The 21,052-nt window shown below is 36.8% G+C and overlaps 3 protein-coding genes across 8 annotated transcripts; all 3 read right to left on the minus strand.

Moving 5' to 3' along the window:
• Window positions 1-871: 871 nt before the first annotated feature.
• Window positions 872-8,376, minus strand: LOC103986588 (peptide chain release factor 1, mitochondrial). Of its 5 annotated transcripts, none has more exons than XM_018827790.2 (12): window positions 7,819-8,376; window positions 6,801-7,019; window positions 5,774-5,874; window positions 5,192-5,290; window positions 3,844-4,027; window positions 3,670-3,718; window positions 3,515-3,593; window positions 3,333-3,407; window positions 3,150-3,227; window positions 1,979-2,137; window positions 1,304-1,399; window positions 872-1,235 (listed from the first exon to the last, which is right to left on the minus strand). In XM_018827790.2, the coding sequence occupies exons 2-12, from the start codon at window positions 6,964-6,966 to the stop codon at window positions 1,044-1,046; spliced, it is 1,278 nt and encodes a 425-aa protein (XP_018683335.1). In that variant the 5' UTR covers window positions 6,967-7,019; window positions 7,819-8,376; the 3' UTR covers window positions 872-1,043. The 5 variants fall into 5 exon arrangements, with proteins under 5 accessions (XP_018683335.1, XP_009402889.1, XP_065012194.1 ...); XM_009404614.3 differs by having other exon boundaries at window positions 6,801-6,998; window positions 7,819-8,375; XM_065156122.1 differs by lacking the exon at window positions 7,819-8,376 and adding an exon at window positions 4,985-5,087 and having other exon boundaries at window positions 3,844-4,005; window positions 5,192-5,294; window positions 6,801-6,837.
• Window positions 8,377-9,098: 722 nt separating this feature from the next.
• LOC135639748 (uncharacterized protein At2g34160-like) lies at window positions 9,099-13,073 on the minus strand. 2 transcript variants are annotated; one of them, XM_065153632.1, is made up of 5 exons: window positions 12,855-13,071; window positions 12,469-12,517; window positions 9,790-9,852; window positions 9,608-9,672; window positions 9,099-9,508 (listed from the first exon to the last, which is right to left on the minus strand). In XM_065153632.1, exons 1-5 carry the CDS (start codon window positions 12,975-12,977, stop codon window positions 9,425-9,427), a joined length of 384 nt encoding a protein of 127 aa, XP_065009704.1. In that variant the 5' UTR covers window positions 12,978-13,071; the 3' UTR covers window positions 9,099-9,424. The 2 variants fall into 2 exon arrangements, with proteins under 2 accessions (XP_065009704.1, XP_065009703.1); XM_065153631.1 differs by having other exon boundaries at window positions 9,279-9,508; window positions 9,602-9,672; window positions 12,855-13,073.
• Window positions 13,074-13,922: 849 nt separating this feature from the next.
• LOC103986591 (uncharacterized) lies at window positions 13,923-19,156 on the minus strand. Its single transcript, XM_009404618.3, has 7 exons — window positions 18,779-19,156; window positions 16,697-16,832; window positions 16,134-16,215; window positions 15,334-15,509; window positions 14,798-14,935; window positions 14,545-14,684; window positions 13,923-14,418 (listed from the first exon to the last, which is right to left on the minus strand). Exons 1-7 carry the CDS (start codon window positions 18,894-18,896, stop codon window positions 14,165-14,167), a joined length of 1,044 nt encoding a protein of 347 aa, XP_009402893.1. The 5' UTR covers window positions 18,897-19,156; the 3' UTR covers window positions 13,923-14,164.
• Window positions 19,157-21,052: the final 1,896 nt, after the last annotated feature.

Below are 21,052 nucleotides of genomic sequence, written 5' to 3' on the forward strand. Positions count from 1 at the left end.
ATTCTAGGATGACGACTGTGCATGACTTCGCAAGCTTGGATGGATTCTCTTTTGTTCTTGCAAGTTACTGTCCGCCATTGCCGCCAGCTCTTGGAAAAGACACATGTAAAGCATTTATTTAATGAACGTTTACTATCACCATCAAGTATCTAATCATTTGGTGTTCTATATAAATGTAAAGAATTTGGGATAATGGAGATAAGAATTCCAGGTGGAGGTGGGGGCCAAAAGGTGGTAATATGCTTGCAGGATTTTGTTGAAAGGATGGAAGAAGACAACATAGCTTTTGTTTGGATGCCAAAGACGAAGAAGGCTTATGGTCATATAGGATTCCTTTGGCAACGAGATGGTCTGAAAGGTCTCCTTCCTTGCCTCCTCTGCTGTCTTTATGAACTTTGTACCGACTCATAATTCGCTACGCTGTCACTCATATGACAGTCCATTCATAATTCAAAGTAAGAAGAGAAATTGTGAAATATGAATTACTTAATATGATTCGATTCGGGTGAATAGGACACCCAAAATCCTAATAATGACTCCTCAGAACTCCACTCCAATCCAATTTGATTATGTATTTTTCTGAAATGTCTGAAAAGACTAACATCCTTAGGTTGGAAGACGGCAAAGCGTACGCAAAAAGCTGCCTATCCATTGGGCGTCCTCCCTCCCTGGACGAACATTAATTGGGTGCCCTTCGACATAGGGAATAATCCTACGACAACATGGAATATGTATGTATCATTCATTTTCTTGGTGGGTTGGATGCTGTAGTGCGTATGGGCTGCTCCGTTCTCACTAACAGTGAGAAACGGATGGTGATCATAAACTTCCGGAATAGGAGGAGGAGGAGGAGGATATCAAGAAATTAAAATTCATAAATAAAAGTTTGTTTGTAGATTCACAAATAAAAGATAAGGTCTAATGTTGATTGCAACACACTACTTTTTCTTACTTCAGCCACCTAAATTTACAGAATCGACTGTAGCCGAAACCTACAAGCATTCTTTGGATTTCTGGAAGCAGCTAAAAAAACCATATCTGAATCACTGAGTGCCAAACGAGGCAATGGCATCCATCTCCTCTTGCAAAAGAAGAGCATCGACGAACATGTCTAGGCTCTCTCCCTCCATGACATCTTCTATCGAGTGATGGGTGATCCCAACACGGTGATCGGTGACTCGACCCTGAGGAAAATTATATGTCCGGATCCGCTCAGACCTGTCACCACTTCCAATCTGTCGAGAGGTGTTAGAATACTTGTTAGGGGTTAAAAGATACTGAAAGTGCAAATATGACCGGCCACCTGCTCTGCCCGAAGTTTTGATCTGCTCCTTTGAAGTCTAGACCTCTCCATTTCATACAGCCTTGCACGCAATACTTTGAGCGCTTTAGCTTTGTTCTGTAAAAGAAAGATAAAAAACAAAAAAAGTTAAGAGCTGAGAAGCGAACACTATGAACTCATTTACAACTCAGATGTGTCACATGATAACAGCAATAAGAATTCCATGAAACAGAAGATAATATTGATTAAATAATTCAAGACCATTTCACATGATCAAGCATAGTGTGAACAAACAATAACTTTCAAGATGAGATCCGCAACATCTGCTTCAATACCACCTGATGCAATCTGTAGTGTTTTATCATAAGGTGATTATTGTAAGAGACGAATCCATACCATCTGATGCAATGTTTTATCTTCTACCAGAACCGTCATTCCTGTTGGCACATGGGTTATCCCTGTGACACCGATTCTGATGTATACAAATTCTGATGCAACCTAAGAATTGTTTTGCAGCAAATTTAAATTGCTGAAAAAACTGATTTTCTATTTGGGAGTTGTTTACCTATATAGAGTCAGATCCAAAAACATAAGGACATATATATGAAATCCCTGGTTGATTACTTATATAGAGTCATATTGAAAACTTTCTTTTCTCAAGTTGATGAGGAAATTACATGACATGTGCAACCATACCATGTGTTGTGATCTTTCATCTTGTATTGCAACAGTAATTCCCGTTGGAATATGCATAATCCTGACGGCACTGTTTGTGGTGTTTACAGATTGACCTCCAGAACCACCAGATCTATAAGTATCAATCTTCAAGTCTTCATTTCGAAGCTGGACATCGACCTGCAGACAAACCAAAGAAACAGATCATATGAATAAAACTTCCTGTTGAAATTAAATAAAAAAATTATAAGAAAACAAAGCCTTATCACCAATTATTAGAACTTAGGAGCAGTTAACAGCCTGCCTAAGTTACCAGAGTTTATGAATGCTTCAAAAATTGAAGCCAGACAGAGCCACCACTGTGTTGAATTTGTAGCTAACTGATGTGGTTGTAACATAACAACACTGTTCCATCATGATATTGGCAGTACAACTATAAGAAGCTGCACTCAACAAGAATTATCAACAAACTTGATCAAAGAAGCGAAGCCATCAAATTGTACTCCTGATGGTGTGCTGCTGGCACAGATTACTGTGCCAAAACTCTTCAAATTGAGGGCTTATCTTTGAGGAGCAGATATTCCAGCAGATACTAGTGTAGATCATGCCTATTCTAGAGTGTGATGGCTCCTCACAGAACAATTATGTTTGTGCAGAAACAGGGTCTGTCATCAGAGACAGACATCAGAGGGTGGTTGCTGCTGGCTGCTCTTGCACAGGTGAATAGCGTCAAGGTTGCCGAAAGCCTTGAAGGACCTAAAAGAGCTGCGAAGGATGGACCAAAGAAGCTGTGGGTTCATTCGGATGCTCAAGAAGTGGTAAATGGGCTAAATGGAACAAGTGGCATTCCTTGGAGCCGGAAAGCCATAGTGGAAACCATTGAATTTAAGGCATGACAGCTCAACTTTATTAAATTTTCTTGTAATAACCAGAATGCAACTATTTTGGCACATCTTTTGGTAATTTTGGGAGAGTACAGAATGTTCCCACTCTCGGGGAGCTGATGACAGCTCATTTTTTGGTATCTGGAACTTCATCTTCTACCACCAACGGGTAAGCGATATAGATCATATTTTTCTTTGAAAAGAAAGTAGTGCCCTCAACTACAGATATGCTAAAATTAAGGTAGTTTAGATCCAACTAATCTACAACTTAGGAAAATCTCAGCAGGATTGCTTGAAATGATAGCCACCTCATCAGCCTGAGGAAGTATAGCAATGGATACTGCACTCGTATGCACACGACCAGATTTCTCTGTCACTGGAACTCTCTGTTAAAACATCAGCAAAATATGACTTTTGGAAGCACTCAAACAAATTACTTCAAAATCTTTGCCAACAAAATATAATAGAGGCAACAACAATCTTCCTTAAACCTGAACTCTGTGAACCCCACTCTCAAATTTCAGTCTACCATATGCACGAGGTCCAGATATTGTTCCACTAGCTTCCTATATGACAGATTAAAAGCATTAGTGAAAGGAATCTTATTTCCCTTTCTCAGTTATTGAAGATCCAACCATAATCTTTTACTAGTTATAGAGCAAAGAAGAATTACCTTATATCCTTTTAAATCAGACTCCATAATGTCTATAACATCAAATTTCCAGCCCCTCTTTTGCGAGTATTTTTCATACCTGTCACACAGACCCCTTTTTTCACTAATGAACCAATCACAATTTAAGAGTCTGAACAATTAGGGAAAGAACACACATTTTGAATATGTCCATTGCAAACAATGAGGCTTCTTCACCACCAGTCCCTGCCACATAACATCATAACTATGAAACAAATTAACCAAGCGGAAAGGCATAAATGAACTTGGGAACGAGGGAACCCCAAGGTGCACAAACAAGTTCTACCAAAACAATATTAAAGCCATGTTACCTGCTCTCACCTCCAATATGCAATCTCTCTCATCAGCATCATCCTTTGGAAGCAATGATTTAAGAAGTAAATGTTGCAATCTTCTCTCCTCCACTAAAGCTTGAGCTAATTCCTCATCAGCCATGTTCCACATGTCTTTGTCTTCAACACAGTCAGACATCACTGATTTAAGACCATCAATCTCCTGTTAACTAAATCATTATTCCCCCAACTAAATCTACAAATCAGAAGCTACAATTTATAAAATAAATAATCGCATTTAAAACTCTTATTTTAACATCAAAATGACAGATATTCAGAATGTCAGATAAACAAGCAAGAATCCTACAAGTATTGAATTTATACATGTTGCAAGAAATATGCAAATATATAATAAAACAAGACCACAAATATACGGGGAATCAAATATATAAGTTACAGCACAAAACTACTAAAGGCCTTTGTTGCTAATATCTAGTGATTAAAGGAGGAGCATATGTCATATTCTCTTATCAATGTTAAGCATTGGTATATTGCCGACTGAAATGAAGAGATTTAAACTATAAAGGAAACTTCAGGACCATACTAGGAACATAAATTGTTTAAAACAAGATGCTAATTGAAATTTATTACCAAGAGACAACGGAAATGCTTGACTTGAGAATTGCAGGTACTTGAGAATGGGCAAAAGTGGAGACCACATTTAAAATCAATAGACGGGGGCAACAAAGGATCCAAAAGAGCTTCTACAGACATCATTGGCACATTAAATTTGTTTTATTTGTCAGTGAGATCCATAAGTACAAAATGAAGCAGACAAAATAAGGTTACATGGTCATAATAGAGGTATGAAAATAACTTCTCAGAGATTGTTTCTCATATCGATGGTAGATGGAAAAATTTTAGAGATATAATGTTGTAGGACTAACAAGTGGCCTACCGCTACTTCATTTAAGGGTGAAAGAGAGAAAGACATACTCACTAAAACAATAGGCATGCAAATGGGAAAGAAGGCAGGGTAACTACAAATTAGCTGGAAAGGACAACCAACAGACCTCCAAAAATGTTAGCCATAAACTGCTGCAACCTTAGGTAGTTTGTTAAAGGTGCAATGATAAGGCAACATGAAGCTGACTAATGTAGAGATGGTCATGGTACATACACATTTCTTTTTACGTAGCTGTTTGCCACTTGTGCACTACTGTCATGCAATACCTCCGTGTATATCATAAACAATCAGATTGCTGTCTCGGAAATGAAGCAAACTGGGGAAAATCAAGCATGAAACAAACCCATGCATGTTCAGATTCAGGTTATGAATTTTAATAACAAAAACATTTATCACAAAAGGACATAGTTTTATTAAAACCTTCTCTTTGGTTCTTAGCTCCTTTATTAATTCCATCGAGCTTCCAAGTTTTCGAAGCTCTTTATTAGCTCTTGAATAATCAACTGCCGAGACCGTTGCCTGTCTTCACACATGAAAAACAACACAAACAGCAATTAGCTAAGTTTCTGGATGTCCAGATAGTATCATCATCATAAGAATTAAAGCATCATGTGAACCATGGGAGCACTGGAAATGTGCAAACAGCTTGTTAAGGATCATTTTCAAAAAGATAACCTGGAACCTCCAAAATGGAAAAGCAATAGTAATGTTAGTTTATGCATTCTTAAAAACTCAGGGATTACTGAATACTCAGAACTGAAGAAAAGCCCATGAGACTGTTATAAACTTGGAAAGAAACAATAGTAAGAATAATACACTCCTTAACAACAGTATAACAATTACATAAGGTGGAAACTCCATGGAAAAAGAATCATTGAAGTAGGAATATTGAACTTGCCAGTTCAGGAACATGTAATGTTAATTAGACTGAAACCACGTGACTCGTCTGCAGCCAGGAATGTCTTTCCATAATGATGATAATGTGAGAACTTATTTCTTTACCTGGTTAATTTGCTCTTGAAGGTAGGAACTTCTCTGTTCAATTGCTATCATTCTCTGTTCCATAATCCTCAGGAGGTCAACTGGAAGCTCAGAATGTGATTCTATCAATTGAAAGGAGCATCATCACAAGACTCATCTAGATGGATTACACAAAAAAAAGTGAACTTATCTGGGCATATAAGAAATTATTGCAATGGTTTTGAGTGTTTGCCAGATAATTTCATATCATAGGCCTAAGATTGGAGTGGGATCCAATGAATGAATCACATTATGGTACATCTTTATATAATAGGTTAAGCATACATTAATCAACAAAACTGTCTTTCTGCCATGAATATCCACGACAATTAGAACTAAACATGAATACACATGATTAACTTGGACATTAAATAAAGTAGACTATATAATAGGTTAAGCATAAATTAACCTATCTTTCTGCCATAATAGGTTAAGCATAATCAACAAAACTATCTTTCTGCCATGAATATCCACAACAATTAGAGCTAAACATGAATATACATGATTAACTTGGACATTAAATTAAGTAGGCCTCAATAACATGTTCTGTCATGTTCAGAGTATTTGACATATCAAACCTATATAACAATAAGAAATACCAATAAATGATTAAACAAAGCCACAATCAGCAGCATTAGAGAATATAACTATCTAATCTTTTTAAACAATTTATGTGTGATGGACAGGACCATCTAAATAGCCAGTATAAACAAGAAAGAGTCACACTTATTTCAGAGTAATCCTGCTTTCCCGTTATTTTTTGTGAAAATACCACAGCTTTAGATTACTAGTTATCACTACACTTGTCAACAACTTCGGTAAAAGAGGCATTGAGGTGTACAGCTTAGTAGTAAAGTTTTTATTACCATTTACCGAGAAACAACTAGACAGGTAGTTTACTCAACTAGTTTCTGTATTAAAAGATTTTCTCTTGATGAAGATATACAAGACCAGAAGCAGTGAAAAAATAACACGAAAATGATAAAAAGAGGACGAAAGCAGACTGTACCAGTGGAGTATGCTTGTTGAGCTGATAGAAATAACCCTCTGGATATAGAAGGTTGCAAAGGATGCAAGCGGAGAACCGGGATTGAAGAAGAGGAGATGAGAAAATCATATCTCTGGTAGTACCTTCGAACAAGGTTCCTTCCCCATTGGAAACCCAAGTTTCTCATATCTGTTTCCCTTCAGTGAGCCTTCACCTTATCTGAACAGCAAAAAAACGAAGCTACAAGGACTAAATCTAAGTTATGACCCTACCAAGGGTTAGTTTTATGGGTTATTAGTCCAATTAAAATGGTCAATTAGTCCGACCACAAAACGATAAGCAACAATTCTGAAACAGCGAAAGAAAAACCATTTGTCATGTTCCAAACAACATACTTCCGTGCATTCTGTCACAGATAAAACAGGTTGAATGCTTGTTGGATGGTTCGCTTTAAATAATGTGTTAGTTAAAGCCCAAAGCAACAATACATTGATACATCTTATGCATGACAAATTGCAGTATTAGGATCACGTTCAAATCCTTGAAACACCAAGATTAAAGCGATGTGGAAATTGAAAAGATGAAGTTATTCAAAAGGATGAGTAGCTATTTTTACGATGCTTCCAGATCTTTTGTTAACATCTGGTACTTTATAAACTCTAGAAGATGGATAATGCTCATCAAACCAAACCACTAAGATGAGAACAGAAGAATATTATACATACTTCAAATAATGCCTATCTTCAAAGGATACCTACTGAGTTGATCCATTCATATATTTCATCGCAAGAATTAGAGACTGGCCCAAAGTACGGCCCCGTAATATAATAAAAAGAAAACGAACCATCATTAAGATTCTCAAAATGAAACGTGGATCAGCAAAACGTTTCTCCTTTTGCTCACGGTACTTCCAAAACAGGACAGAAGTCGAACACATAGTAGGCATCAACTACATCCCCCCTCTTTCGGCAGCAACCCAAACGGGACGCGAAGCAAAAGGAGCGGAAGAAGATGGAAGAGGAGGAGGACGAACAATTACCCTCTCTTGACGGTCGCTTGCTTCGTTCGCGGAAGAGACGGAAACCTGTCGACGCCTCAACGGCGTTTGGGCGAAGCGGAGACGGGGAGTCGACACGGTATGAGATCGAGACAAAGCCGAACTCCGGGTTGGGTTATTGAAGTATAGCTCACATCCGAACCGAGCCGAAGTCACCTTCCTCATGAACCGGACCACTTTCGACCAAAACCCGGCTGAGTTCGTCGTCGATTTCGTAATCAAATTGTATATAGAGTAAACGACAACGAGAGCGTAAGTATACTTGTGCCAAGTTTACAACTCTTGTCAAGTTCCATTCGTCATCTTGCTCGGATCGGGAAGACGATGGAAATGTGAATTGTGGGGTCTCATATATCCCAATGGCAACAGGAATCTCAGCGGCAGCTGCAGTGTCATGTTCCAGCCTGAACTCCTCCACGAGGAGGAAGCCCAGTGTGACCCACGTTCACGGCCTGACCTCCTTTAAAGGGCTAAAAAGCAGCAACAGGGAGTCTGTCGTTCCTCGGCCTCCGCCATGCACCGCCCGATCCTTCGCCGCTGTTCTGCCGCCGGGAGTGCTTTTCCTTTGGGGAGCTTTTCGAGCCAATTTAAGACAAAACTTTCTTCCTTTCAACAACTCGAGAGTCTCTTGTCAAAAGACATTCTTTCCTCAAAGAAGCCCTGTGGTTCTCCTTGACTTTAAGAAAAGCACGTGCTATACCAAGAGACAATGCAAAGCAAATACCATTTATACTATTTACTTGTATGCAATTTATTTGTCCTTACCTGTTTATGTATGCAAAAATCAAATACCATTTATGATATTTATTTATGATATTTGAGCAGATGCAGGACAATACAAAGCCAAAGCCACAAATATAAAGCAGAGCAACATCGTTCAACATTTATATATAAAACCGACAATGTTAGAATAAATAAAATTAAATATTTTAATTTCAATATATATCTTTTAAATTTAAAAAATAAAATATTTAAAAGATCATAGGATAAAATTAATCCAAGTTAAAGTTGATAACCTTTTAAATACAGTTATATAAAACATATGACAGACATTTTGCATCGTTATAATGGTCTAATTAAGAATATTCTCAATTGGATTGAGAGAATAGTGATTCCACATGGCTAGTGTTGCAAGTACCAAATTGAGAGAACACGATCCCTGTTGCAACACAAATGGACCGTGGTTAACAAGCTGAACCGTCAGGATTCTGGGCAAAAATAATCTGAGCACATCGCAAAAATAATCCATCAAGATGAAGGGATGAAAGAAAGCACAACGCAATCATACTGGATCAAAGATGCAGCACCCACATGTAACTCAATTTCTACAGTGAAGCTTCCTAACAGAGGATCCAACATGACACCTCAAACGATTAATCATGTCACACCAATATGCCACCTCGGCCGAATAAAAGGAGGTTAGCTTAAATTCTAAAACATTATTGGTAAGCACTACAATGGCATCTACCACTCACCAAATCCGCAAACTAGGAGAAAGCATGCAAGCAATGTTTCCACTCCACAGCGATCTACTGTATACTTAGCGGGGACATGATGAAATGATATGTAATAAAAAACAGAGGTTTTCTCAGCTTTGTTCCTTGTTATCCCCCTCAGCTGCTGCAGCCATTAATTCATCAAAGTTTTCAGTCTTTCCCAGCAATATCTCGATCTGAATACAAGGCTCAAATCAATGAATAGATAACCACATAAACAAGGCTCAAATCAATGAATAGATAACCACGTAAATGGATAACCACTTAACTGTTACCTTTGCTTTTTGGATGGGCCAGCCCCTGGATTCATCCTTCACATCAACTGTAGACGTTGTAATCTCTGCACAAAATTGTTCATCAAATAAATTAAGGCCCAATTTTTAACTTGAGAAGGGAAAAGAAAACAAACATTGTCTCATCTAAAAAGGGCAAAGCATAGAAGATCCTAGAATCTTACTCTTCTCAACAGCAAGACCATTGTTTTTCAGAATTTCCGCAATGGTGACAACAGTTGCAATTGCTGAAAAGTTCAAAATATTAGAACAAATTATTGTGAATATGCTTAAACTACTATGAGTTTTAAATGTTAACTCGGAACAGCAAGTCTTCAGGAACATGTAAACAAAGCTTTTAAAAAGATGGGAAAACGTGCTCGAGCAATTATTTATAACATGATATACAATTTGAAAGCAGCAGAGAGTATAGACGCACCTACAGCCACCAAAGGAACCAGATTAAAGGCAAGCTGAGTGTTCAATGTCAAAGCATATAGAATTGTCAATTGTTGCAATGTTTCATTTTTTTACTTCTCATGCTGGTATTTGACCTAACCATAACGATGACAACCTGTGCAGATTCGTTGTATGGTTCCATAAGTTAAAAAAATTTGCATGCTTCCCTAATCATTATCAATCAGTAGAGGATTCAGAGCCTTCTTTCTAGGTATTTATGGTGGCAAAATAGGGTAGATGTTGTTGATCATCTAATTCCATTGCTTCCAATTCTCATGCCAGAAAGAATCCTTAAGGCTGCACTTCGTTCAAGTTCATCATTTCCAAGTAAAGGAATCAGTCTTTCTGGGTACACTATGGTGGCACTTTGTTGGATATTGAAAAGCAAAAAAAGGGGTAAACTTTGTTTGAGTTTCTCAAATTCCACTGCTTATGATTCTTATGTCAAAAAGGAACCTTCAGGCTGCATTTTCTTTGGGTTAAGGAGGATTCAGGTGGTAGTCATTAACTTAACCTATCAAACACTATAGAGTTAAGTTAAAATAACCCATCAAAAAGTATTTTAATTTGGAAAACATGGGATGAAACAACTCCATCTAAATGGTTAAAATAACCCCCCTCTCATTTTCTATACTAATCCAGATAACTCATCCCAAAGATCTAAAACGGAAAAGGTGAAGTTATGGGTTCGGAAATTTTAACAGGATAGTAATCCCAAACCAAACACAGCCTTAACTGCTTATCAAATTCCTTTGGCATCACCACATCAAGAATTCAACATTTATGCAATTCACCATTAAGGAGAATGAAAAGGAAAAATGAAAGACAGCCCAAAATTATTATGTCTGCCATCTACAATCTCCTACTTGCTAGCTCTAGAATGTTCAAGCAAATAATTTACTCCAAAAAGTAATGAAGTCTATAACATAACTGAAACTCCCCCAGTGACTTGCACTGGGTTCCCGTTTAGGTTATGCCCTCTCCAAGCTTCACATAGGCATAACCTTGAAAGCCATCTTGAGAATGCTATAAGGTCCCAACAATTTAGGATGAGCTACATGGATCTCTTCTCGCCAATGAGCTCAACCGAGGACATTCTCACTAGTCAAATTAAGAACCAACAGAACCCTTTACATTGTTTCTAACAAAGTTTTTCTAGGTTTCATCTACAACTCCCTCTGCAATTAATCCTAAATCATTCACCTCATTTAACTAGCATATGCTTTTTGTATCCTAATTGTTCATGAATGCAGATATTATCTACCCTATCCTTATCTAGTAAACTCATATTCATCTCAACATCATCACTTCATCTACTCAGTGTTATACAAGTTATTTGCCAACTGTTCAACATTTTAATCCATAAAGCACAGCTTATCATAGATTTACCTTGCAGATATCTTCTTTTACTCCAAAAGGGACATAACAATCACATGACACTTTCTCCTCTCTACTAAGACAACATATTTTGATTTTATGGATAACATCTTCACCAGTCTCCCTTCATTTTGAAGAGTAAATCCAATATACTAAAACCTACCAACTGATCATCATAACAACTAACTCTAGCCCTTTTCGATGAAGTGTTCACAGTATCCTTATATGCAAGAGCATGAGTTAGAAAAATATAACAGCTTGCAACAACATAAATTTGTTTTGTCTAAGGGCCTTTCATAACGTAAATAATTAAAAAAAATAGTAGTACACACAACCTCAAAAGTTTTAATCTATAAAGTTTACAAATGCCGGGATTAAATACAATAAAGACACAAAAAATAGCCACTCAACTACTTTCTCTTCTATCTTTTTCCTTCTCATCCATGTTTCCTTTTTGTTCACCTTCATCTTTGTTATTGCAAATTCGATTAGTCAACAACTGATTAGTTATGAGAATTTAGAAAGTAAACAAAAGTGTTGATAACACAATGATGCAATAAAGAAGTTATAAGAGGAAGTTGCTAAATAATTCATACATTTTGGACTCATGATCTACAGGAAAAAAAAATCCCAAAATGTGGAATTTATTGACCTAAGCAACCTCCTCCTTTAAGAGTGCAAATTTTTAGGGGAGGAGTACATGCTGAAGAGAAAGGTCAAGAGTAATGAAACATATTTCACACCCATTTTTGGTAAAGTTGGTATTGAAGAAAATCAAAGTCACGAGGACTCGGTTTAACAGTATGATTGGTTGCTTGCAAACAACAATGTGAATTCTGAAGGATTTCACTATTCAGATATATGCACAACTGTGTAATTAATGTTAACGAACGTTTGTCAATGTTATCTCTCAGAGAGGATTGATTGAGACAGCCATAAACAACAAGCATAAGTGATGATCAAGCGTAAAGTAGAATACGTTCACATGATAAAGAAGTCAAGTACACAAAGCAAAGGAGAAACAGTACCCATTCCAAGAGCTGACAATTCAACTTCATTGTGTTGCTGCATGTACCTCTGCATTCCAAAGTTTTAATATAGCAGCATCGTCAATAAATTCAAAATTAAATAACAAAGAAATATGAATAAAATTACAGGTAAAAAAGAAAGGACACCTAGAACTCGGACTTGAAGCCGAAAGGAATCAACTGAAAGATGAAAGTCGCATTAAAAAAAATTATTCTGTCTCCGCCAGAAAGCCTATATACTAACAAACGCAAGGTAAAGGAAACCAAAATGAAAACCAAAAAGGGAGAAGGAAAACAGAAAAACGAGCTTCCGATTCAAATACAAGAAGCAAATCGTGGCTGTTCCACCGGACACCAAAGGGCTACAGTTCAAGAGGGTTCCGTACCTTGGCGAGGTTGACGTAGAAGAAGAGGGGCTTCTTGGTGTTCGACACCTGTATCCTGTTGTTCTTGTAGGAATCGGGGGCAGCGATGTGGAGGTTGTTCACACCCTCCGCGATCTCCTCCATCGCAAGAGAAAAAGAGCAGCCGAAACCCTAACCCTAGTCCTCGAAAGACCCTCTACCTTCGCGGCGCCGAGCCAAAGACAAGAAGACACGGGCGGGCGGGGCGGTGTACCGAAGCATTTATAAGAAGCGGGTTGCACCAAAGAACTCGACATGAGCCACGAAAAAATAATTAATACTCAAATCACATACCTGTTCTGTGATTGGCAAAACCACGGAGTTTCCTTGGGGCCCGATGTAAGTTGAATCCTTCTGTCTAATAAAGAACATGGTAGACAATGCTCGTAACCGACAAGGGGTTATAATAAATTATGATCGAATTGTTTTCTGTTAAAAATTAAAATTATTTCAACTTTTTTCGCATGCATTTCTTCAAACACAACAAATCTCTTTTATCATATGTTTGTATTTATCAAGTCACTCAGAAGGCAAATACATAGAAATGCATAGTCATATTTTTCTTCTATTATATATATATATATATATATATAATCTTAATAAATTAATTGGTTCGATTTGATTTTTAAAAAATCAACTTAGGTGATTTATTTTTTGGATCGCTAAAATTTCATGAAACATCATTAAAAAAAATTTCCACCTGGAACGCCTAGTTTTCACTTTCCCAAACACAAAAAATCGTATATGAGAAGAACGATTGAAATCGAGAAATCTATACGTCAAATATATTTACCACTTGTGGATGGGAGTGAAGAGAAACCCCATGTGGCTATTTTCTATAACGACAATAATAAATCGTAATATTCTGCAACGATTATGCCTCAGAAACTAATCCATAATTATTCAATTCTTATAAGTACTATGGTTTATCATACAAATTGATAGATAATAACAGTCAACAATATCCATGATATCTCTCGTTAAATCAGGAACATTTTACTGTTTACTCTCGAATTAACTATCAGGTTAAAACACTGGGCACAGACGACGCTAACAAAGTAAGCTTCTTGACAACGTAAAAGAGGAGGTACAGAGTTATCCAGACAGAACATCACCACATAAATCAACAAATTTATATCAAAAGCGAAAGATATCAGTTATCTCGTAGGGGCTGCTTAACCTAAAAATCCCATCATGCTTGACGCATCAGAGCCAGTGGAATAAGGCACTTAGATAATGCGAACCAGTGGATAAACCATAGCATGTAAACGTACCCAGTGGAATAAGGCACTTCAGGTAACTGTTGATTTCTCGCTGGGACCATCCTTGGTGATGTGGAAGCCCTCAATCTTGTGAGAAACCTCGTTGACCCCAACTTTTGCTTTCCCGGTTGGCCCATTTGTGCCATAAGGCTCATTATCATCTGTTGCGGTTGGACCCATCTGCCAAATTCTTATGGTCCCATCCTCGGATCCAGAGGCGTATGACTCACCACCCGGGGAGAAGCGCACACAGTGAACCGGTCCATGGTGACCTTTGTTACAAGCTGCATATGGAAAACATAATCCCCATGATAACATATATATGTGATCAAAACCATTAATGCAAGAGATAAATATTCAAACAAAGTGCATTCAATTGATGCCGATTAAATTAAGACCCAAAACCTCACCGATTTCTACGCCAGTGTGGAAATCAAAGACGTGAACCCACATGTCCTCTCCTCCAGCAACGAATTTGTTCCCATCCTTGGGTTCCAGGGACGCTGATTCCACAGTGCATGGCATGTTGTAGCTCTTTACAAGTCCAAAACTGGAGAACAAGTATCAAGATATGGCTTCCATTATAAAATGATTTCTCAAGCATTGCAGGATATTTGAATGGATGAGCTAAGATAATTCCAAATGCATTGCAGACTAGCTTACTGATTTGCATCCCAGAATTTGACACTAGAGCCATCAGCAGTAGTAATGTAACGACCATCTTGACTAACTTCAGCACTGGTAACAGGTGACTTGGTTTCAAGTGTTTGCACAATTTTTCCACTTCTTACATCCCACAACCTGTGTGATAATTTTTGGAAGAAAAATGAAAAAAAAACTTAATTAATCTTCATAGATGCAAAAATGTCAAATAATAGTGTAGAAGATCTTCATGAAACAAGCGAATTAGAACATGGAAACTTATATGTATTACACTTGAGGGTCCATCTTATACTAAAATAAAAAATAATATCTTTTACACAGTCTTCTAAATCCTAACAGTATGCTTTTATTTCATTAATATAATAAACTTGTCATTTTTTTAGAACAACATGCATCCAGAAGGACACCTAAGCACAAGCTACAAGCAAAAAAGATGCAAGGAATAATTGGTCTACCACTTAATGTTGCAGTGTCATGCCTTAAATGAAGGATACGGTAGTCAAATAAAAAAGTACAAGGAATAAACAGAAACAAACCTCACACCTCCGATATCAGTGCAGGAACTTAAAATTGTCTGGTCGCTATGAAGCCAAGCGACAGTTCTAATCGAGCCAGGTGACTTATCAATTTCTCGTGGAGGTGCATCTGGACGGTTCAAATCAAATGTTCGTAAAATTTTCTCAATCCCACCTGTCAGCAACAGGTGTGTATCCTGGAAAAAACATTGTTGCCTGTCTTAGACTATGCCAGAAGACTAAGATACAGAATCACGAGCATAGTCTACTAAAGAAACCACTAGCAAAACCTGACAAAACAAAACACTATATACATACCAAGAACATAGACCGACAACCACCCAAAAGTGTGTGTGTGTAGAACTACTTAATTCAGTTCCTTTCCTGTTTGAAGGATTCAAGCATGCAAAGTTTATACATGAATGTTGTTGTATGTGGAAGCTAAAATGGGCCAAAACTATGCAAATTTGACCCATCTGTAGCACTCATTATTATCAGATTTGTGTAATATTAGCTGTAATTGTGTCATATGGCAAACAAATGTCTTCTTGTTTAACATGATACTGAATCACATTAACAGTTATAACAGTTACAAATTTGCTGCATCTTACAACATAAATTCATACTTAAACATACTTTTACACCTAGCACATAGAAAGAGAGGCTTTGTTACTCGAATGCTACAGGCAGTCAAGAAATCACCACAAGACACTTGGCAGATTAGGTAAAGTAAAACAATGCATAATTAATGATAAATCAAGCCATATGTGCAAAGTGGATTAAAAATTTACTTAAGGACAAGAAGCAAGATACTCAATTACCTCAGAGAAAGCACATGCTCGGACTATGTGCTTATGCTCAAAGGAGTGCAATTCAGTCCCAATTATGGCATCCCATACTTTTCTGCAAAACGTGAAATATAATCACATATCATGACAATCTACTAAGTACAAAAGAAGATTAGAAGAGCAAGGAAAGCTGCTTAACACTAGACCAAAGACATATTCTTAAATCTCAATGCCTATGTTCATATAAGTATTGCATCCAGAATCTGATGTAGCAACACATTAAAAAAGCATCCTGTAGTTTGACCTGGAAAATGGCTATACAATTAATATCATAGGTTTAAAAGTCATGGAAATACTCGGTCATCTAACTGTAATGACAAGGGAAAAAATTGGGATACTTCTTTTGAACAGCCTCCCAAGCTATTAACTAGAGGACCAAACTACCATGCAAATATACAAGAACAAAATATTATAGGACACAGTAGCTTCATTGTGCACAACGTAAAAAAGGCCAGCCTAAATTGTTACAATTTTCATACATTTTGAAAAATAAACTATGATAAACAGACAGATTCTAGAATAAGAAGATGGCTTACGCTGAAAAATCAGCTGATCCACTAGCAGCACGTAAAGCATTGGTATCGAGGCAACAGCTCCAGACTGCACCTTTGTGCCCTTCAAAAGTTCCAATCCAATCTCCAGTCTCACCATTTCTCAGCATTGGACTTGCATCTACATATTGAAAAGTTAATTAACAATCTAAAATATCTTGCTAAAAGTTTTAGAAAATTCAAAGAAAAAGAGATTAATATATAGTTTCCTCCAAACTTTATAAGTTGTTTAACCGCAGAGGGACAAAGACTTTATTCAATAACTCCTCTTTAATATGATCAACACATGACAAATGCATTTCTAATCAAACCTATCCAGGGAAAAGAAAATTATAACCTGCCATTGTGTAAAGAGCAATAAGACAAGAGTTAAATTGTAAATAGACCTAATTTAGAGGCTCATATGTAGTCAAAGTTTAATTTCAAATGTGAATGAATATATTTACGAGCTTTATGAATTCTCTTCAGGAACTAGAGTGGTTATGAATCCAAAGACATAATAACATAAAGGTACAAAACAAAATTTTGGATTGAAATTTGGGATCAAATGGTAGGAAAGAAGATTTGTTCCACGGAAGAAAATTAATAAGAATCGTTGCAGATTGCAGAAATATTAAAAACAAAAGGAGAATAAAAGGATGGACAATGAGACTCCAATTATTAAATGTTAGAATATGGAAACATAACTTGAAGCAGTTCCATATAAAGTCTTTACTAGAACCAACAAAAGATGGACCATTATCTTAAATACTTTAATAGCACAAAATCAAAGCACATTAAAATTATTTGTTCCAAGAGACATTGTGCATTATAAGAACTCTTGTACTCAAAAGCAAGAAGTGAATATAATTAAAGAGAATCAATTATTCTCTTTTTTTTTGTTGAAAGAGAATCAATGTTTTGAAAACAAATGTGACAATCAACCTTGAAATTATCATGTTCTCGAGACCATTCTAATTTGTGCCACACATAAAATTAGGCTTATTTGTACTATTAGAGTCCCTTCAATCTTGTTATGGATCAATCTTGAATCATTCAATAGCCCATTGCTTTTAACTCAGATTTAGCAATGATGTTATAAGTTATAAAAGAAGCCAACTATTATCTTTGCCAATTTAGCATGAAAAGTGATAGTCAATCTGGCATGAAAAATGGTAACGCAGTAAAATAATCAAATTATTCTTTTCATTATTTAGAATAATTGGGTGAGGCAGAATAAGATTGATTTTATGCTATTTGATGGTATAATTCAGAACTAAACCCTACTCCCACTCTGCCATCTTCCCCATATACTTCTGGATCTTACTGTCTTATTCTTAACAGCAAGGTTAAACCTTTAGATCATACTTATATCATTAATTGTATATTCCAATCCGAACAATCATCTAACCCATTTAATACTGGATCTCAAAGCCTTATTGGGGCTTCTGAAAACAAAGATTACATCAAAACGGGCCACTCACATGAAACAATGAACATACAAGTATTCAACAATCTAGTTATGGCATCCTTTCTCTCCAGAGGATATTAGAAAAAATCAATCAGTGAAACAAACTTCTGCTACATTCACTTGAGGCCATGCTCAAATGGGTGCAAAGAAGGATAATGTCACCAAAAATAAGAAGCTGAGCAACAGTTTATGCAAACATGTCAACTGTAAGGAGTATGTTCTTTTTTCAATGCTTTCTTCAGAGATGGCAGCACCATCTCCATCGTCATAGACATGAAATTCCATATTTCTGCTTCAAGGCAACTATGATTTCTCCTATCAGTTAATAAATTTATAATGGTAGATTTAGATCCCAAGCAAAGATGGAGAAATAGTAGCATTTTTCTGTTGTACGATGATTTGTCTCAGTGAGAAATTCTCCACCAATCACCGCTAGGCAGGATCTCCGAAACAACATATGACCAACATCAATTTACAGTTTACAGTCTTTTCTCACAATTAAGTTTTTCTCTTCTCGTTATAAAAGCAAAATAGCAGTTGAGTGCATACCAACAGATCGGGTAACACAAAAAAAAAGAAGAAGAATAAGATCAGATTAGAGAAGAAGAATCACTCACCCTTGCTCGCGCTGATGAGGAAAAACCCGTCCGGCGTAACGGGGCTGTAGAACAAATCGACAACCGGCCGGGAGTGGCCGTGGCACACAAGAGGAACCGCCACCTTCTTCTTGTCCATCGATTCAACAACGCAAGGAGAGTCCACACTCAAGAATCACAACCAACCACTAAACCCTAATCCTATCCCAACAAACCCTAATCGGAAATCCGACACAAAAAATGGAAAAAAGAAACGAAGATCGAAATCAACAACAATGCTCTCTATAAAGACCACCGAGAACAGTATTTATCTACATCATCATCGCCAATCTTAAACGGAGTGAGAGAAGAGAGGAGGAGCGACGGCGAATGGGGTGTTCTTATTTATGAGGGACGAGAGAAAGAACAGACTGAAACACCAGCCGTCCGATGGATGTTAACGGCTTTGATTACATTAAACGACCCACCGATCGCACCATGATCGCAATAATTATAACTTTACCTGCTCTCATTGCTACATATTAAACGGGAAAATGCTACTCGAGATCGATCGAATCACCGAGATAAATTTCCGGGGTGACAAGGTCTCTCTGATAATTGATGCGGAGGGCTGGGGCCCGAGAGACACACCACTCGGAAAATTTTCAAGGCTGATTCCACCAGAACACAAAGAAGTCTTCTATAGAATTATACCTACATATAATATTTAAATCAATTTTCATTCATCATATTAAGTTACTTATAAGACACGCTTGCATGCTTCGAACGTGCAATCAATCGAGTACGTTAATCACTATAATAACCTTGCAAAAACTAAATATAATACATTTATATTCATTAAACGGGTTTGAAATGGATAAAGAAATTAAATGCAATACATTTAATCATGCTTATATCGATTATTTGACTGCATTTTCGTAATTTTACTTTATTGGACATTTTGGATATTTCATTTGCAAATGAGAGAGAGTGGTCACTGACTTCGTACTATACACCCAATACCTATGTATCTCGATTAGTCTCAGATTCAAAGGGAAATGAATCTATTGGATACAATTAGTATCGGAGCAAATGTAATACTAGCACGAGGAGATATCGAAAACGACATGGGTTTTGAGAAAATATGGATCGTAAAGAAACTATTATTTACAAAATTAAGCTTAATGACTTTATTGGACCGAGTGGTATGGTTACACTAATGTCAAAGGACAAAACTTAAAAGAAGTATAAGGGGCTCTTTTTGTAAAATAAGAATTTAAAGAGTACTTTTTAGAAGAATTGTGAGCTAACAATTCAAAAATAAATAAACCCACCAAAACAGAATGTATGCATATTCATATGCAAAGAATTCTATTATATTAAAGAAGTATATTATCTTCCACCATAACAGAGTGTATGCAACCTATTCATATGCAAAGAAGTCTATCTATCATCTCCCACCAAAACAGCATGTATGCAACCAATTTATATGCTAAACTACATATAAGAGGCTCTTAACAATGCCATGCAAAAGGCCTTGACATCACAAATCTTGAGATGGCTTGTTGACACCCCCAAGGCTACTGGAATCTCTGATACCAATACTTTGAACTTTGCTTGCTGGAAGATGCAGTTTGTAATGTCAAATATTTGGCAGTCAATTTGGCAATTTCCCTCTTGTACCAACAATCGAAGGCCTTGCCCTTCAAGAGTTTCCTTGGCATGAGTGAGAGTAAACTTTCTTGCATTGTATTGTACACTTGATGACCATACATACCCTGTTTCCAACTCAAGTCCAAAAACTCATGTGCACTCTCACATAATCCTCAAAGAAGGAAAAAATCTCTTTCACCTCTCTATATCTACTAAAGAAAAGTCTAGATCTATCATACTACCATCAAAATGTTATTTGATGTTATGTTATATAATGTATTTATAGAATAACCAATCCTTATTTCTTTTTCCAGTAGCAACCTCTACAAATTTGAATTTCTAATCATACAAGCAAACTTGTCTTTCAAATCTTTATACAAGCATACATATATTTAATTAATAATTTCCAGAAAAAATTGTCAATCCTGACAAATAATGAATAGAAGCTGACCAAGTAAGGAACCAAACAAGGAATATGCAATAGCTGACGTTGTCAAAGCAAACAGAAAATAATCGTCTACCCTACATATCCATGAATTGCGACGAAGAACATGAGTAGAAGCAAGAAAACACATACCATATGAATTTGACATGGATGGTGGACTTGAACTCATTGGATTTCAGCATTTGATGGGGTCATCGTCATGTCGCCCGTGGAGAGCA

Source organism: Musa acuminata, chromosome BXJ3-6 (genome assembly GCF_036884655.1).
Source record: "Musa acuminata AAA Group cultivar baxijiao chromosome BXJ3-6, Cavendish_Baxijiao_AAA, whole genome shotgun sequence".
NCBI lineage: Eukaryota > Viridiplantae > Streptophyta > Magnoliopsida > Zingiberales > Musaceae > Musa > Musa acuminata.

What these genes read in the sequence shown, in the direction of transcription:
- LOC103986591 (XM_009404618.3), bottom strand. Translation starts at nt 18,896, where the DNA reads ATGGACAAGAAGAAGGTGGCGGTTCCTCTTGTGTGCCACGGCCACTCC. An exon ending in GGATCAGCTGATTTTTCAGC is followed by an intron (nt 16,216 to 16,696) that starts GTAAGCCATCTT and finishes CACGTTTTGCAG; the next exon opens with AAAAGTATGGGATGCCATAA. An exon ending in CCACACTGGCGTAGAAATCG is followed by an intron (nt 14,419 to 14,544) that starts GTGAGGTTTTGG and finishes TTCCATATGCAG; the next exon opens with CTTGTAACAAAGGTCACCAT.
- LOC135639748 (XM_065153631.1), bottom strand. Translation starts at nt 12,977, where the DNA reads ATGGAGGAGATCGCGGAGGGTGTGAACAACCTCCACATCGCTGCCCCC. An exon ending in TCTACGTCAACCTCGCCAAG is followed by an intron (nt 12,518 to 12,854) that starts GTACGGAACCCT and finishes TTTGGAATGCAG; the next exon opens with AGGTACATGCAGCAACACAA. An exon ending in ATTGTCAGCTCTTGGAATGG is followed by an intron (nt 9,853 to 12,468) that starts GTACTGTTTCTC and finishes TGAACTTTTCAG; the next exon opens with CAATTGCAACTGTTGTCACC.
- LOC103986588 (XM_018827790.2), bottom strand. Translation starts at nt 6,966, where the DNA reads ATGAGAAACTTGGGTTTCCAATGGGGAAGGAACCTTGTTCGAAGGTAC. An exon ending in GCAATGGACATATTCAAAAT is followed by an intron (nt 3,594 to 3,669) that starts GTGTGTTCTTTC and finishes TCTGTGTGACAG; the next exon opens with GTATGAAAAATACTCGCAAA. An exon ending in GTGGGGTTCACAGAGTTCAG is followed by an intron (nt 3,228 to 3,332) that starts GTTTAAGGAAGA and finishes ATGTTTTAACAG; the next exon opens with AGAGTTCCAGTGACAGAGAA.